This window comes from Melanerpes formicivorus, unplaced genomic scaffold (assembly GCF_026170545.1).
Source record: "Melanerpes formicivorus ecotype bairdi unplaced genomic scaffold, bMelFor1.0.p_v2 SCAF_61, whole genome shotgun sequence".
In the NCBI taxonomy this organism is placed as follows: Eukaryota; Metazoa; Chordata; class Aves; order Piciformes; family Picidae; genus Melanerpes; species Melanerpes formicivorus.
This window is the reverse complement of record NW_027142413.1, coordinates 3,123,061-3,136,802: the sequence shown is the minus strand read 5'-3', so window position 1 is coordinate 3,136,802 and position 13,742 is coordinate 3,123,061. Positions and strand designations below refer to the sequence as shown.

The window sequence follows — 13,742 nt, the reverse complement described above, 5'->3', positions numbered from 1 at the left end:
TGATGCTGTTAAAAGCAGAAGAAAAATAATTGAATGTCAGTACAAGAACAATGAATGGAAAATGGGAGATTGAAGCAAACAAGAGATTGAAGTAATGAGTGGAAAGAAAGGAAAGGAAAGGAGGATGAATTCCAAAAAAGGGAGGAAAATTACATTTTATTTTTTTTCTGAGTGCTGCTGGGGACATAACTGCATCAGTGGTGGTGTATGGTAATTGGCATAAAGCTCGTGTTTAGAGAGAATTGCATTTGCTCTTGAAATATAGATGTTCTATGTCACAGGGACCAGTCTGAGACAAGGCTTTAGAGCTGGAAACACAAAAACTGGAAGTTTTCCCAACTTCTATTTATTCAGGGAGATAAGAGAACACAAACACCTAAAGCATCCAGAGTATAAAAGGTTGAGGGTGTCTTCAGTTGCATCCATCCATCAAAAAGCATTCACTGCCCATAGACCAAACACAGGGGTTTTGCAGGTACAATTCAAAATCATGATATTATCTGACAAAGAATCTTCCTTACTATGCAGTTTATCCCTCTGCCTGTATTACATACATAATTAGGTAATGCTGTCTCTGTGGCAGCAATTAAGTAATTAAGCTATTACAGACATCTGTGCTGATATTGTACCCTTAGCATGCCAGGACTGGTAGAAGATTGATCTGGTTTACAAATTGCAAGAGCCTGATATGAATTTATCACCAAATTGGCTGAGGCTATGCTAATTTATTGTAGAGGTGCACAGAGCTTTCATATCAGGCTTTGAATCATAGAAGATTCACTTGGTTTATTGTTTAGATACACACTTCTAGTTCTCCTAGAAGCAGGTGAACTGAAGCAAGCTTTATGGCCTGAAGTCAAAAACCTATGACAGGGTTTGAACAAAAACTTAGCAGCTCTGAGTTTTGCTTTGAATTTGATATCTGTTTGAACTAGAAATTTGAAGCAAACCTCAGAGGACAGAAGACCCTGCAGATTAGAACTGAAGTGTTTTTCAGGAATCCTGAGACACACAACTTCTGAGAATCACAGCCCTTCATTTTCTTTGTTGTTTTATTGCTGGTATTTTTTCTGTCTCATTTGAGACCATCTGAATTCCCCTAGAGAGTTTCGGCTGAGCAAGGTCTTTCAAAACTGACTCTTAGGATCATCCCAGATTTGCAAAGTATCTTTTACTGCAGATATACTTTTGGTAAATGAAAGAACATCTTTAGTAATGTAACAACTGCTGGAAAAACTTCCATCTTGCAATTTTTCTGTGTTTCAGTTCCCGTCTCTGGTTTCTGTGGTCAAAAAGCAGTATTTCCACTATTCCAAAACTCTCACAGAGACACACACTGTACATCAATGGAACAGAGCATGTCCTGCAAAACAATTTGAGCACGGTTCTCCCAGTAGTAACCGATACCCTTCTAAGATTTGATCTTACATGATAAAGCCAGTGAAACAGAAGCCTCTGTACGGAGTAAGCAGGACCAGGTCACTCGATCCTGCCTTGAACCCAGTTCACTTTTGCTTTGTTCAGCTGGTGCGGTTTGCTGTATCATTATATTTCTTTTGCATCAGACTGCACAAGGTACAGAGAGCTCTTTATCTGTTATTGGTTGTTCTTTTTTCCCCCTGACTCTGGGATTGCTAAACTGATCTGCACTATCTCTGCATTTGCTCAGGTTTCAGGAGAGTTTCCAGTTATGCAGCAAGGTAGCAGAGTCCAGCAAATTCTAGGACATGAAGAGTAACACCTAAGAAACATCTTAATGTAATTGGTAAAGATTTTCTTAACTTGCTTTCCAAAGTGAATTCAGGACTGTGTTGGTACCAAGCAACTGCTGATGAAATCTCCACCAGATGTGACACTATAGACTTTGAAATTGTCCTGTATGAATTATAATCTGCCTCAATAACATTCCTAGATGAATCTGAATGAAATGCATCACAGAATATTCAGCTGGACTGCAGAGTGAGATGAGAGTGTTTTTACAGCTCTTAGTAATTAAATTGTGATTGTTGCAGCTGCTTGACAGTCTGCATTATCTTATAAAGTGTGAAAGCATCATAAAATGAATGACAAGTGAAGGGAAAACTGTTTTGAATGAGCCATAACGGCAATAGATATTTGTCTCCTTCTGATAGTCCCATTATAAAGACTTGATGTTTTAATTGGTCTTCCAACCATTTAGCCAGACCTGTTTCCAGCTACTCAGTATGGCCTTGCTGGCAGCAGTTATCCTGATGTAAAAGGCACATGAACAGCCTCAACAGTTTGTTTTAGAAACAGAACTTAACTAAATCATTTATTTTACTACCAAAACTAAGTATCAAGCCCATTTTCCTATTGCTGGAGAGTAGACAAGTGGCTTTACACTGTCAGATGGAAAAATAGAAACGTGGGATTCTACATAAAATATTATTTTGTCTCATATCAGGCCTGGCATGTTTCATTAGTTATATTGGCTGAAAATATCACGTGTAATCACGTTTGGATGAAGCACCATGATTGTAAGGTTCAAATTTACCAGGGGAGGGAAAAAGCTGAAGTTCTGAATTCAGTTCACCCTGGCAACAGTCCTTCCTTCCACTAGCTGCAGGAATTCCCTTTGCAGTGCCACTCACTGAGTCAAGAAACTCCAGACCCTTGCAACCTCAGAGTGACCATCTCTAGTCTTCAACTGACTTTAACTGACTTTTCAGAGAGGAGAGTAACTTGAGAGAAAATGGGAACTCAGGTTTCCAGCCCCCTGACCCAGCGCTGTGGTCACAAGTCAGTGTCACTTAAGCCTAAGACTGATCTCCAATGAGCAGAAGCTGATACAAGGAAAAGTTGCTGTTATTTGTATTTTTCCAGTTGTCAAACCTGTAGGAGTAATTTTTGGCTTGACCTTAATTCTGTGACATATTTTCTCTGCTTTTCATTTCTTTAAAGGGCACATAACCATTACAAACTATTTGTTGAACTACTTTCCTGGGCTTGATATTGAGAAGAGGAATGTGTTTGGATTCACAGCACTGATGAAATCTGCCATGCAGGGGAGAACTGAATGCGTGAAAGCCTTGATGTTGGCAGGTATGCAACATGCTCTGCTGTTTTTTTGTTGTCATCAAGTGTAAATACTAGACAGTCAGATGCAAACACCAAAATGGAAATTTGCTCTTGAGGTGCTTGCTCCAAGAGATGGGGTAGCTTTTAAAGAAGTCATTGACAAGGCAGTCTTAGGAGTTTGACCCCCTCACAATCTGAGTATTTTAAGTCTCAGGCAGTTATCAAGCATAAAATATCACTTTCATTCATTTTCATAACAGCCAGTTTCTAGATGTTGACGTAACAGAAAATGTTTGAATGATGTGGTAACTGGCATGTTATTTTCTGCAGTGTTCTGTAGCCTCCTATACTGGAGTCAGAGCTTTGGATCAGATCATTCATTTTGTAGTTAAATTTTTGTGACACAACACTGTGAGATGACTGCCAGAGCTTGAATACTGCTAGACACAGATGCATGTTCTGGACTGACACAAACTTCATGCATATGCTAGTTCAGAATTTTCCAGTGCCTGTTACAAACTGTCACTTAAAATGGAACTTCAATTCCAAGACCTTATGACTTGTCAAATTGTCCTTACAGTGTCATGGCTTTCTATTCTTGTTACTGAAGATCTGAGTGAAGCTTGTTCTTTCTGTTTTGGTCACTAGAAGCTGTTTTGCAACATTTCCATTATTGTAGGTAACTCAGTCCTTGTTGTTCTGCTTCTTGCGCAAAAAGTATCGATGTCAACCTTCACTCTGTGGTTCCCTGCCTCTCACATCTGAAGAGCCACTTTCTCATTTTCATGAGAGCAGAATATTAGAAAGAATAAACCTTTAGCAAGCCAGAAAACATCTTTGTTAGCCACCACACTGAGTTTACCTACAGAAAGTTGTACTGGCCTGTTTGTGCATCTGAAATAGTGAAGATACCAAAGGTTATCCTTTGACTGAAGAAGCATAGAAATGGTTTTGTGAGCATTTTGTGGGACCTCTCATTTTCAGGCAATGAAGGAAGTGTAGCAAATTGCCTGCCCCTATTTTAATATCTGATTATTTTTTTAGTACTGTACAATCTGGTGAAATTGAGGGAGGGAGCTGGCTTGCTCAGAATGAATTTAACAGTAGTTCAGGACTGAAGGAATACTGAGTGGCTGCTGACAATAAAAGTGCCAGTTTGCTGAAGAAGGTGAAATAAACTTTATTAAAAGATTTGGTGAAAAAATAAATTTTACAAAGAAACCAGCAAAATTTTCTGTTAATGCCTATGAATGCATGGAAATACAGAGGGGAGAGCATGCATCATCAACTGTGGGTCTGCTTGCATGGCTGCAAAACAGGTATGTGTCTTTAGAAAGGAGTTACAGCCAGGAGGTTCTTAAACCCAGTGTCAGGGGTAACACAGGAGGTTTTTAAACCCAGTGGCTTGGGTAGGACCTCTATTGATGGGCATCTACTTATGGTAATGCAGGAGGTCAGTAAAGGAAAATAACTCACCTTCCTAGATGCATAAGCATGGATTTAACACAGCAGATGGGGAAGATGTGTTGGCTGTGTGTGACAGATGGTTAGAGCTGAACTGTCAAAGTGACTGCTCTTTCTGAAATTTGAGTTCCTGGAGGGTGGCCAAGGTCCATCAGTACAAGATTAAGGTGCTTTGAGACACTTGGCCATAACAATGCATTTTCAAAGTGAGTCTCTGGAACATGTGAATTTGCTATTCGCGAGCCCACAGCAAGTAAAGAGGGACCCAGTCACTCATCGGCAGTTTGTCACAGGCTGCAGCACTGCTGGGTCTGTGCTGCTGCCAGCATTCAGCAAACAAGGCAGCCTGAGTGCAGAAATGTCAGCTGTGATTCACATGTCAAGCCCTGCTGTAATCTCCAGTGTAAACTCAGTGCTGCTTTAGTAAACTCATCAGAGTGGCTGTGGATTTGGAGGCTGGGCTTTAAATACTGTATATAAAACAGACCAGTAAGAAATGCCTACTTCACTCCCTGTCTTACAGCTCAGGATGTCAAGTTTGCATTTCAAGGGACATTGCACCTTCTTAATCAAACAGGATGTTGATAGCCTAAAGAGGCATGTATATGAAAATGATATTCAGGGCAACTTTCATAGGAAAATCAAGGCAAGTGGCAGTTTCCTTAAAAGAACACTTGTAGGATGTACTTACACTGAAGTCAAACTAGTTCAAAACATTCAATAAGTTGAACATGTTCAATGTCACATTTAAAAAGGGACATATGACTACTCATGTCTCTTCCAGATGAAGCATTGTGCTGAATGACAAGGCAGTTCAGAAATGTCTCCTGGTTTGGTCAGAAAATCAGTACCACTACAGTAAATCATGCTGTAGAAGAGATTTTGCAATACAAGGTACAAAGTCATCATTGATTTCTATTGAAGGATCAGGATTTCAATATTATCTAGCATTGTTTTCAGAGATAAAGTGTCTGAAACACCTAGGGGTACATCTATCAGGCAGCTGCAGCAGTGGGCTTCTCAAAGGAAGGTGAGCCAAGGGTGACAGCATGTCACACAGAGGCACTAGCCTCATCAGAAAAGGTGCTCCTTGAAGAAAAAAAGCAGGACTGGTGACAACAAGGATCAGCCACTATTGCAGTGACTTCCAGGCAAGTCAGTTGTGACAAGGCAAGTTCATCAACACAAGGTGAGTCTGAGATCTAAGCAAGAAATTAAGTCCATGGGTCAGGTTCCAAATCAGCAAGGTACATGACCAGGCATAGGCATGCATGCAACGTAGCTCAGCAAGGACCAAGGCTGTGTGTCTGAGCTTCAGTGCAGTCCCCAAGCAAAGGTGGGGAACTCTCAGCAAGAGTTTTCTCACACTTTTTGCACAGTTCTGATCCAGTGTCTCACAGCTGCATCATATCAGAGCTGAGGTGTTTTTATTGAAGATAATAACAAGCAGTTGTCTATACCTCTTGCTCATTTACAAGCAGAGCATTAAAATTTGTATCTGGAGAGAATTCCTTTAGCCACTTTTCTTCCTATGGTAAATCCTTTCATGTTCCATGTGTAACAGAGAAACAACTTACATGTCATCAGCCACATTCCCAGTTAGCTCTCTGGGGGGAAGGAGCACAGACCCAGGCAGCTGTTAAGGAGGGGACAGGAAATAAGCTAGCCTGAGATGGGAGAAATTCAGGGGTAGGAAGTTTAGGTAGGATGGTTCAAAAACAGGCTGGTGGAGCAGGTAGACATATCCTTATATATGGCCTTATTTCTCCCCTCACTGATTTGTCTGTAGCTTCTGCAGTCATGAACTTCATCATACCCTGCTGCCTTTGAGATCTCAATAGTCTACTCTTCAGTCCACAGTTAATGAACTCTGGTTTGCTTAATTTTTTCTCCTCTTTCTGACCTCTGTGCCTTCCAGCCTGGACCCCATGAGGACTCCCTGCTGTGGCCTTGTGCCCTTGTGCTTTCTCCCTGAGCGGTCCTTTGTGCAACTTTCACTTAAATTACACTCAAAGTGAGATGACCTCTTTTGCTTAGAATGTCTCCATCCGCATTCAGTTTTGGTCTATATTTCTAGCATAGTCTTGTTAGGGATTTTCTCAGAGACTTAGGAACCATCTCAGTTAAAACTAAGCTGTTGATCACTTTCCTCATGCTCTTCTTTTCCCTCTGTTTTTCTGTAATGCCAAAACATCCTTTGTGGAGAAAGTTATACTGGACACATTCCAAATAGGTTCCTGATCACTATTCCTTATATCTAGTCCCACTTATGCTAGTTTGAAATGCTGTCACCAAGGTGATCCACTCCAAAGAAAAAATGATTTATCATAATGTTTCTCTGGCCTTTTCCTCATGTCTCTCTTCCAATGGGACAGAACATCTTTTGTTCTGTGACAACATCTGTGTAGGTTAGTTTTGCGTTGGCTGTTTGAAAATGGTGTTTCAGATGATGGAGAAGCTGTTCAAGAAGTTGAAGCCCATGTTATATCCCATTCATAGCCCAGCTTGAAACTCTTCAAAGAAACTCAGACATTTTCTAAAGGGCCAGTGATGCATGTAAACTGTAACCAAATATTAAAGAGTGTGGTTATGCTGAAAACATGGACAAAGTGTTGCATGTTCCCAGAGAACACACTTCAGAGTTGACGAACAAAGTCTACATCCTGGGTCATGTAAAGCTCCCTCTGACATCACTCAAATATAAAACAAAGAATTTGCAACTTAAGAAAGTGGTTGCCTGAAACCGGGGAGTGTTCACCCCTGCTGATTGTCCTGTCAGATTTGTTCATGGCCTGATCATCAGGATGGGTGTGCCTAAGTGGGATCACTTGGGTGTCAAGCAAAGAATGTGATGCTGACTTTCAGGTCTTCAACATGTCTCTGAGATTCTTTTTGATTGGTGACACTAAGCTAGTTTTTGGACATATCTTTTGTATCCTTTAGCATTCATCAGCTGTGATGTGTTGGGCACTTGCAACAGTGTCTTGCTGACTTGAGCTTCCTCTGCCCTTTAGAGAGGTTTTTTGTGTGTGCAGAACTACGCACACTCCATCCTCATTGAAAAATGCCCATGCTGCCACCTTAATACCAGAACTGAGGAGAGGACTTCCCTGAAATTTTCTGGTTGCTGGGAAATATGACATCATTGCATACAGCACTACAGTATTTGTAAAGGATACAGCAGTGCAGAACAGGCTGCTTGCTCCTCCTGTAACCCTTGTACTCTCTCTTCAGATAGTCAAGTGCTCTGGATAAAAGTGTAACCCAGCTTGAAAGCAAAAGAATGAAGAACAAAGGCAGAAGCCATTGAAGGGGTTTATAGCCACATGGAGAGATCAAAAGGAAGGCAAAACTGGAGAAGGATGCAGAAATATATGAGAAGAGTGGTGGTAGGGACAGACATCAAAATTGAATGGGTAAAGATCACAAATTGGCAGTGAGGGGAGGACAAGCTGAAAGAGAACAGCCTCTAGAAATAATTTCCTTCCAGGATCTAACACTGCACTTCAAATATCTGAGCCTCTGCTGTGTAGCATCTTATGTCACCTCTTACAGCTAGTCCACTTGGCAGTAATAGCACATTTTTACTAACAAATACTTCTTTTCCTTAAGGGCGGTAATCTAAGGTAATGAGAACAGCTGTTCTTGGCTCAAACCAAAGGTCCATCTTGCCCTTCACTGGCCTGCTGACACGTATAGAAACTTTCCTTCTATTTGATCACTCTTGTGACTATTGTCTCAACTTTCTCTAAATCTACAGTGTCTTTTCAGAGATAAGGGAACTTGAATTTTACACTTGCTGTTTTTTCTATGTTATCTTTATTTTTTCCTAGTTTTTCTCTAGGTTTCTTATGCTTTCCTAGAAGTTCCTTGTATTTTATTTGCTATTTCCACCCATAGTGAGCAGAGTTGGTATTTCATGGAAGTTGGGATCATTAACCCACAACCTGACTTCTGAGTGACAGTGATCAAAGCAGAGCCTCTTACTCTGCATGAATTTTTGTGTACAGAAGTGTTCCTTTCATGTTTGTCGCTCTTTCCTTGTGAGCTCAAGCAAATGGGTTTTAAAATGGCAGCAAACATGCCATGCAGTTGAAATTCTTTATGTCATTCTTTGCAACATTTAAAGAAAATGGAATATCTGCAACTTTAATAGATTTTATTACTTTCTGAAATACACCCAGAGTTTAAAAAGTCAGGAACTTGATTTCTCCCTATTGTGTGTTCATTTTGACACAAATATTTCTGTTCTATGTAACATTTTCTTGCAGGGGTCTGCCTCACTTAGCTCTGATTATAGCAAGAAGTGTGAGCAGTTTCATTAATAACACTAATGGTTTTTCTCTCATTTGAGGGGCAAATGTTCATGCGACTGACCCAAGCCGTGGACTGACTTCGTGGGAATGGGCTTGTTATACAGGAAGATCAGAATCTGCCTTCATCATGCAAAAGCTGATGGACAGACCATGCCCAGAACAGTTTTGTGATCAATATAAACCAGAATGGCCAAAGATGAAGGAACTCCTTGCCAAGGCTGCCGAGCCAAAGAGCTGTTTGCAGAGGATTTCTGAGTGTATGAGGGCAGCAGTCTCGTTCCGGTCCTTCTATGGTCCAGAAGAAGATGGGGTCCTTGACCACATGGTGAAGGTGACAACAAGCTTGAGCAGTCCTTTCATAGCTCTGTCATGCCGGACTGTGTGCCCAGGAAGCCCACCCTGTGTTGGGAAACGCAGACTGGCTGTGCAAGAAATCGTTAGGAAGCAGAGAGCCGAGGAGATCCGATCTCAGGACAAAGATCACTTTAGCAGCTACGAGAAGCTATTTCAGAACTCCAGAGTCACACTGGTCCCCAAGAAGAAGGACCGGCGAGCCAGCCTGCAGCCCATCAGTCTGGCAGTCTCCCAAGTGAACACTATAGCCACCAGGAAAGCAAGCCTCTTGCCACTCCACCTGCTCAGACGAAGCAGTGTGAGGCCGGGATTTGTCATCCCCAAAGTCCGTGTCAGCAAGGCTCCTCCACCCACCTTCCAGCCAGAGAAGGCGAGGAGGAGGAGCAGTGCAAAGGACGACCCCTATTTACAGATTCCCAAGTGGAGATACAAGGAGCTAAAAGAGGAGCGGAGGAAGGCAGAGGAACACGAGAGGAGAAAAGCAGCAGAGGTTCAAAAGCAGAGGCAGGTGTCTCCTGCCAGATGCAAGACCTGATTTAAAGGCAGTTGCTTAGAAGTTTTCAGAATTGTTAGTCCTGTTATCTGAGCAAGATAACAACTGGAATGCCTTTGTGCATGCCCACTGCTCACAGAGTGTAATAGCTGCCTTTAAGGTGCAGAAACGGGGCATGGGCTATGCCACAGTGTGTCTGATGGTGGAGGAGGAAGGTATTTGGGTTGAAAGATTTACTCAATTTACCTGTCTGCTGTTGATAGGAGGTTTTAAATGGTGCAGTCCCTTTGTGGTTTCCTTTTTCCAAAGTATGGTTGAATGACTGAGAAATGGCTTGGAAAATAACATGTGTGAAAGGGTTGTATTTTGTGTTTGTTCATTTTGTAATGGACAAAATTACGGAGCTGTGCTTTTGACACTAGACGTTCCTCCGTCTCCTCGCTTTGGTCCATGTTTTACAAGGTTTTATAGTGATAACCAAAAGTTAAAACTATACCACAGTGTTGGTGGGCAGTGAAAATTCAGGTCTACAATTGCTTTGAATATACTGAGCACTTTATTTTAATTCTAGTAATCAAAGTTGAAGGCAGGATAGGTATTATACTATAGAGATCCCTACAATCTGTATGGATGCAGCTTCTAATCCTGTTGTTTGTTCTCTTGAGTATCAAAGTGGGCTGCATATGCAATACTTCCGTAGCTGAAGTTTTCACATCCTCTGCAGATCTAACTCAGAGACAAGGACTGATTTCTTTGGCGCAGCAGAGAAGCTGAGCTGGTTTTTCAATGCCACCTTCACTTAAGATTTGCCTCCCCCGTTAAGTTTCCCTCTATTCACTGTCTGTTGTCTCCTCTTTGGTCTCAGGGAATTTTTGTCCTTGTGTTTTACTGTGAAATGAAGGAGATGGTGAGCCACAGGTGGACTACTTTTTTTTTTCCCCAGGTTGATGTTTAAGTAGCTTTTAAAGAATTCCAGCAGGTTTATTGTGATCCTTTCCAGGTTACAGCCAGGACAGGAAAAATATGCAACTTCCAGAAGCTCAAGCTGTTTTCCCAGGTATCATGTCCAAGCACATCCTATGAATATCCAGGCAGAGATGCAGTATCTGGGAACTCAGCCAGAAGAAACGTTTGGAAACCATGGCCAGATATCATTGTCAGCTTTAGTAGTATGCCTCTGGGTGCCTGGAGGGGTCAGTACCTCACTCCTCTCTCAATAATGGAGCAAAACCTTTCCTAGTCTATGAGTGCATCTCGAAGTGGCAATTCCCACAGATAGCTGCAGGTTCTTGTGGTCCATCTTAAGGCGTCATTTGGTTTTACCAGCAGTCAGACAGAATGGCATGCCAAATCTTGGTGAGTTCTAAGAAAGGGCTATAAGCCTGCTGCTTGCTGAAGAAAGACCACATTCATAAAAGTAGAGGTCAAATGTAGGCAGCAAGTTACACAGCACATGCTCAGGCTATGTTTTTGCTCAGGCTTTGCACCCATTTGAAATGAAATGAGCTGTGCAGTGTCCTGATGGTGTTGCTCTGCTGGAGCCCAGGCAGATCCTGCTGTTGCTGTCACCTGCTTCTCCCTTCAGTCAGTAAGAGGGAAAACTTTCCCATCCTCTACTCCCACAGAACAAAGACTGGCCACAGTCTCACTGAACTTGTAAAGAAACTATGTTTGATGGGAGAAATAAATTCAATGGATTGAAGACTAGTGCCCAGACTGGTATTGCTAGCTAGAGTCTGTGGGTCAAGGATTGACAGAGGTTATGGCAGATGTGTGAAACAAGGATTTTTCCATGCAGTTTGCTCTTTATGCCTCTTGCTAGAGTATCTGTGCTGGCTAGACTGCATTGGCAGGTATAGCTTCCCAAGTCAGAGGTGGAAGAATATGCTAATAAACCTCTCCAGCCCCGTGAATATAAAGAGGATTTTATTCTCTATGTGCATCAGTGCTCTGCTCTCCATACGTATCAATTTTATAATGGTTTTGGTGTGGCTAGACTGTAAGAATGAACTCATTTCTTTGGGAAGACTTTAGCTGTCTGTGTCAAGGATAACAGCATGGATTTGGAATTGGAACCCTGGATTGAATGACTTAACTGTTAATCTTTGTTTACTGCCAACACATCGTAGTGAAGATTTAGCATTCAGATTCAGTATCTGAACAGCAACCTGTGCTGCAGGTCACTTCAGAGGACATACACTTGCAGAGGACAGGTGCTCTCAGGGATTAACATCCATTATGTTAGAATTAGAGGCTGAAAATACAGCCCATTTTCTAACCCTTTGTACTTTACTGTGTACATGTGTATAAATATGTGATATTTCCATTAAAAGAGGCATAAGCTGTGAAGTGTGTTTGGTGACCTTTTTCTTCACAGTGATTTGGGGATGCTGCCTTTCACTTTTCAGTAGATCACAAAAGCTCACCCACTATCACCAGTGAGCTAATCCACACCATTTGAAACCAGTTTGGTTTCCCTGGAAGGAGCTGTCATGGATTAACTCCCTCTCCTTGTGACTTTCTTTGCTTGGAATAAAAGGAAAAAAAGGAAGACTCCTAGTAGGTAGGCTTGGATGAATGGAGAGTGAGGTAGATTGAGAACTGGCAGAATGACAGAGCTCAGAGGGTTGTGATCAGCAGCAATACAAAATCTATGTACTGTAGCTAGTAGTGTTCCCCAGGGGTCAGTACTGAGTCCAGTCCTGTTCAACAATGACCTGGATGGAGGATCAGAGTGTAGTCTCAGCAAGTTTGCTGATGATACAAAACTGGGAGGAGTGACTGACACACCAGAAGATTGTGCTGTAATTCATAGAGACCTGGACAGGCTGGAGAGTTGTGCACAGGGGAACCTATTGAAGTTCAACAAAGGAAATTGTGGAGCCCTGCATCTTTGGAGGAATACTGCCACGCACCAGTAGAGCTTAGGGATTCACCTGCTGTAAAACAGGTCCACAGAAAAGCACCTGGGAGTGCTGGTGATAATATGTTAATTATAAACCAGTGTGCTCTCTTGTGGCCAAGAAGGCCGATGGTACTCTGGGGTGTATTAAGAAGAATGTGGACAGCAAGTCAAGGGAGGTTCTCCTCCCCTTCTACTCTGTCTTGGTGAGGCCACATCTGGAGTAGTCTGTCCAGTTCTGGGTTCCCCAGTTCAAGAAAGACAAGGAGCTACTAGAGAAGGTCCAGTGGAAACTACAATAATTTTTAGAGGACTGGATCATCTGTTTTGAGGAGAGGCTGAGATACCTGGGGCTATCTAGCCTGGAGAGGAGAAGAGCGAGAGGGAATTTCATCAATGCTTATAAATATATAAAGGGTGAGCATCAAGAGGATGGGGCCAGCCTCTTTCCAGTGGTGCCCAGTGACAGGCCAAGGGACAGTGGACACAAACTAGGATGCAGGAAGTTCCAGCCAAAAACATAAAGAAAACATTCTTTGCTGTGATGGTGACAGAGCACTAGAAGAGACTGCACAGAGAGATTGTGGAGTCTCCTCTGGAGACTTTCAAAACCTGTCTGGACATGTTCCTGTGCAACATGGTCTAGGCAAACATGTGTTAGCTGGGGAGTTGGCCTAGATGATCTCCAGGTGTCCCTTCCAGCCCCTACCACTCTCTGATTCTGCAAAAAACCACACTGCATTTGTCCTGATGCAAGGCTTTAGCTGGCCACCTCAGTCAAATGAGAAGCTGTTGCTTTGAATACCTGCAGCCACATTGCTGCTCTGCAAGCAGGCAGTCCCCTTGCATCCTTACAAACAGCATGGCTCCATTCTTATTCAGTGGTGTAAAGCTTTGCACTTGCTAAGTTATGAAGTGTAGGCATAGGTCTTTGTGTTCCCATTGCATTTCTCCTATGCTGGTTCATTGCACCTAAGCCATCTTACTTCTCTTCATCACAGTCTTCATCCAGAGTGCTGTGCCTCTCACTTGCTTTTTTTATTGGCTATCTGAAGGTTGCAGGGGGGAAAACTGCCACAAAACATGCTTCTACAAACCCATGGCAAATGGACAATAGCACAGGAGGAGGGATGCCTGGCTCTCCTCCAGCTGTCTGTCCTCCTTGAGCTGCTGT

At 42.4% G+C, this 13,742-nt stretch overlaps 1 protein-coding gene across 1 annotated transcript in view; it reads left to right on the top strand.

Annotated features, from left to right (window-relative positions):
* The window catches only part of ANKRD33B (ankyrin repeat domain 33B), a 38,452-nt gene extending 26,422 nt beyond the window's left edge, over window positions 1-12,030 (top strand). The window contains exons 3-4 of the mRNA XM_068162008.1: window positions 2,923-3,063; window positions 8,858-12,030. Coding sequence (XP_068018109.1) covers window positions 2,923-3,063; window positions 8,858-9,708 — 992 coding nt within the window. The 3' untranslated portion in view covers window positions 9,709-12,030. The remainder of the gene's footprint in view (window positions 1-2,922; window positions 3,064-8,857) is intronic.
* Window positions 12,031-13,742: the final 1,712 nt, after the last annotated feature.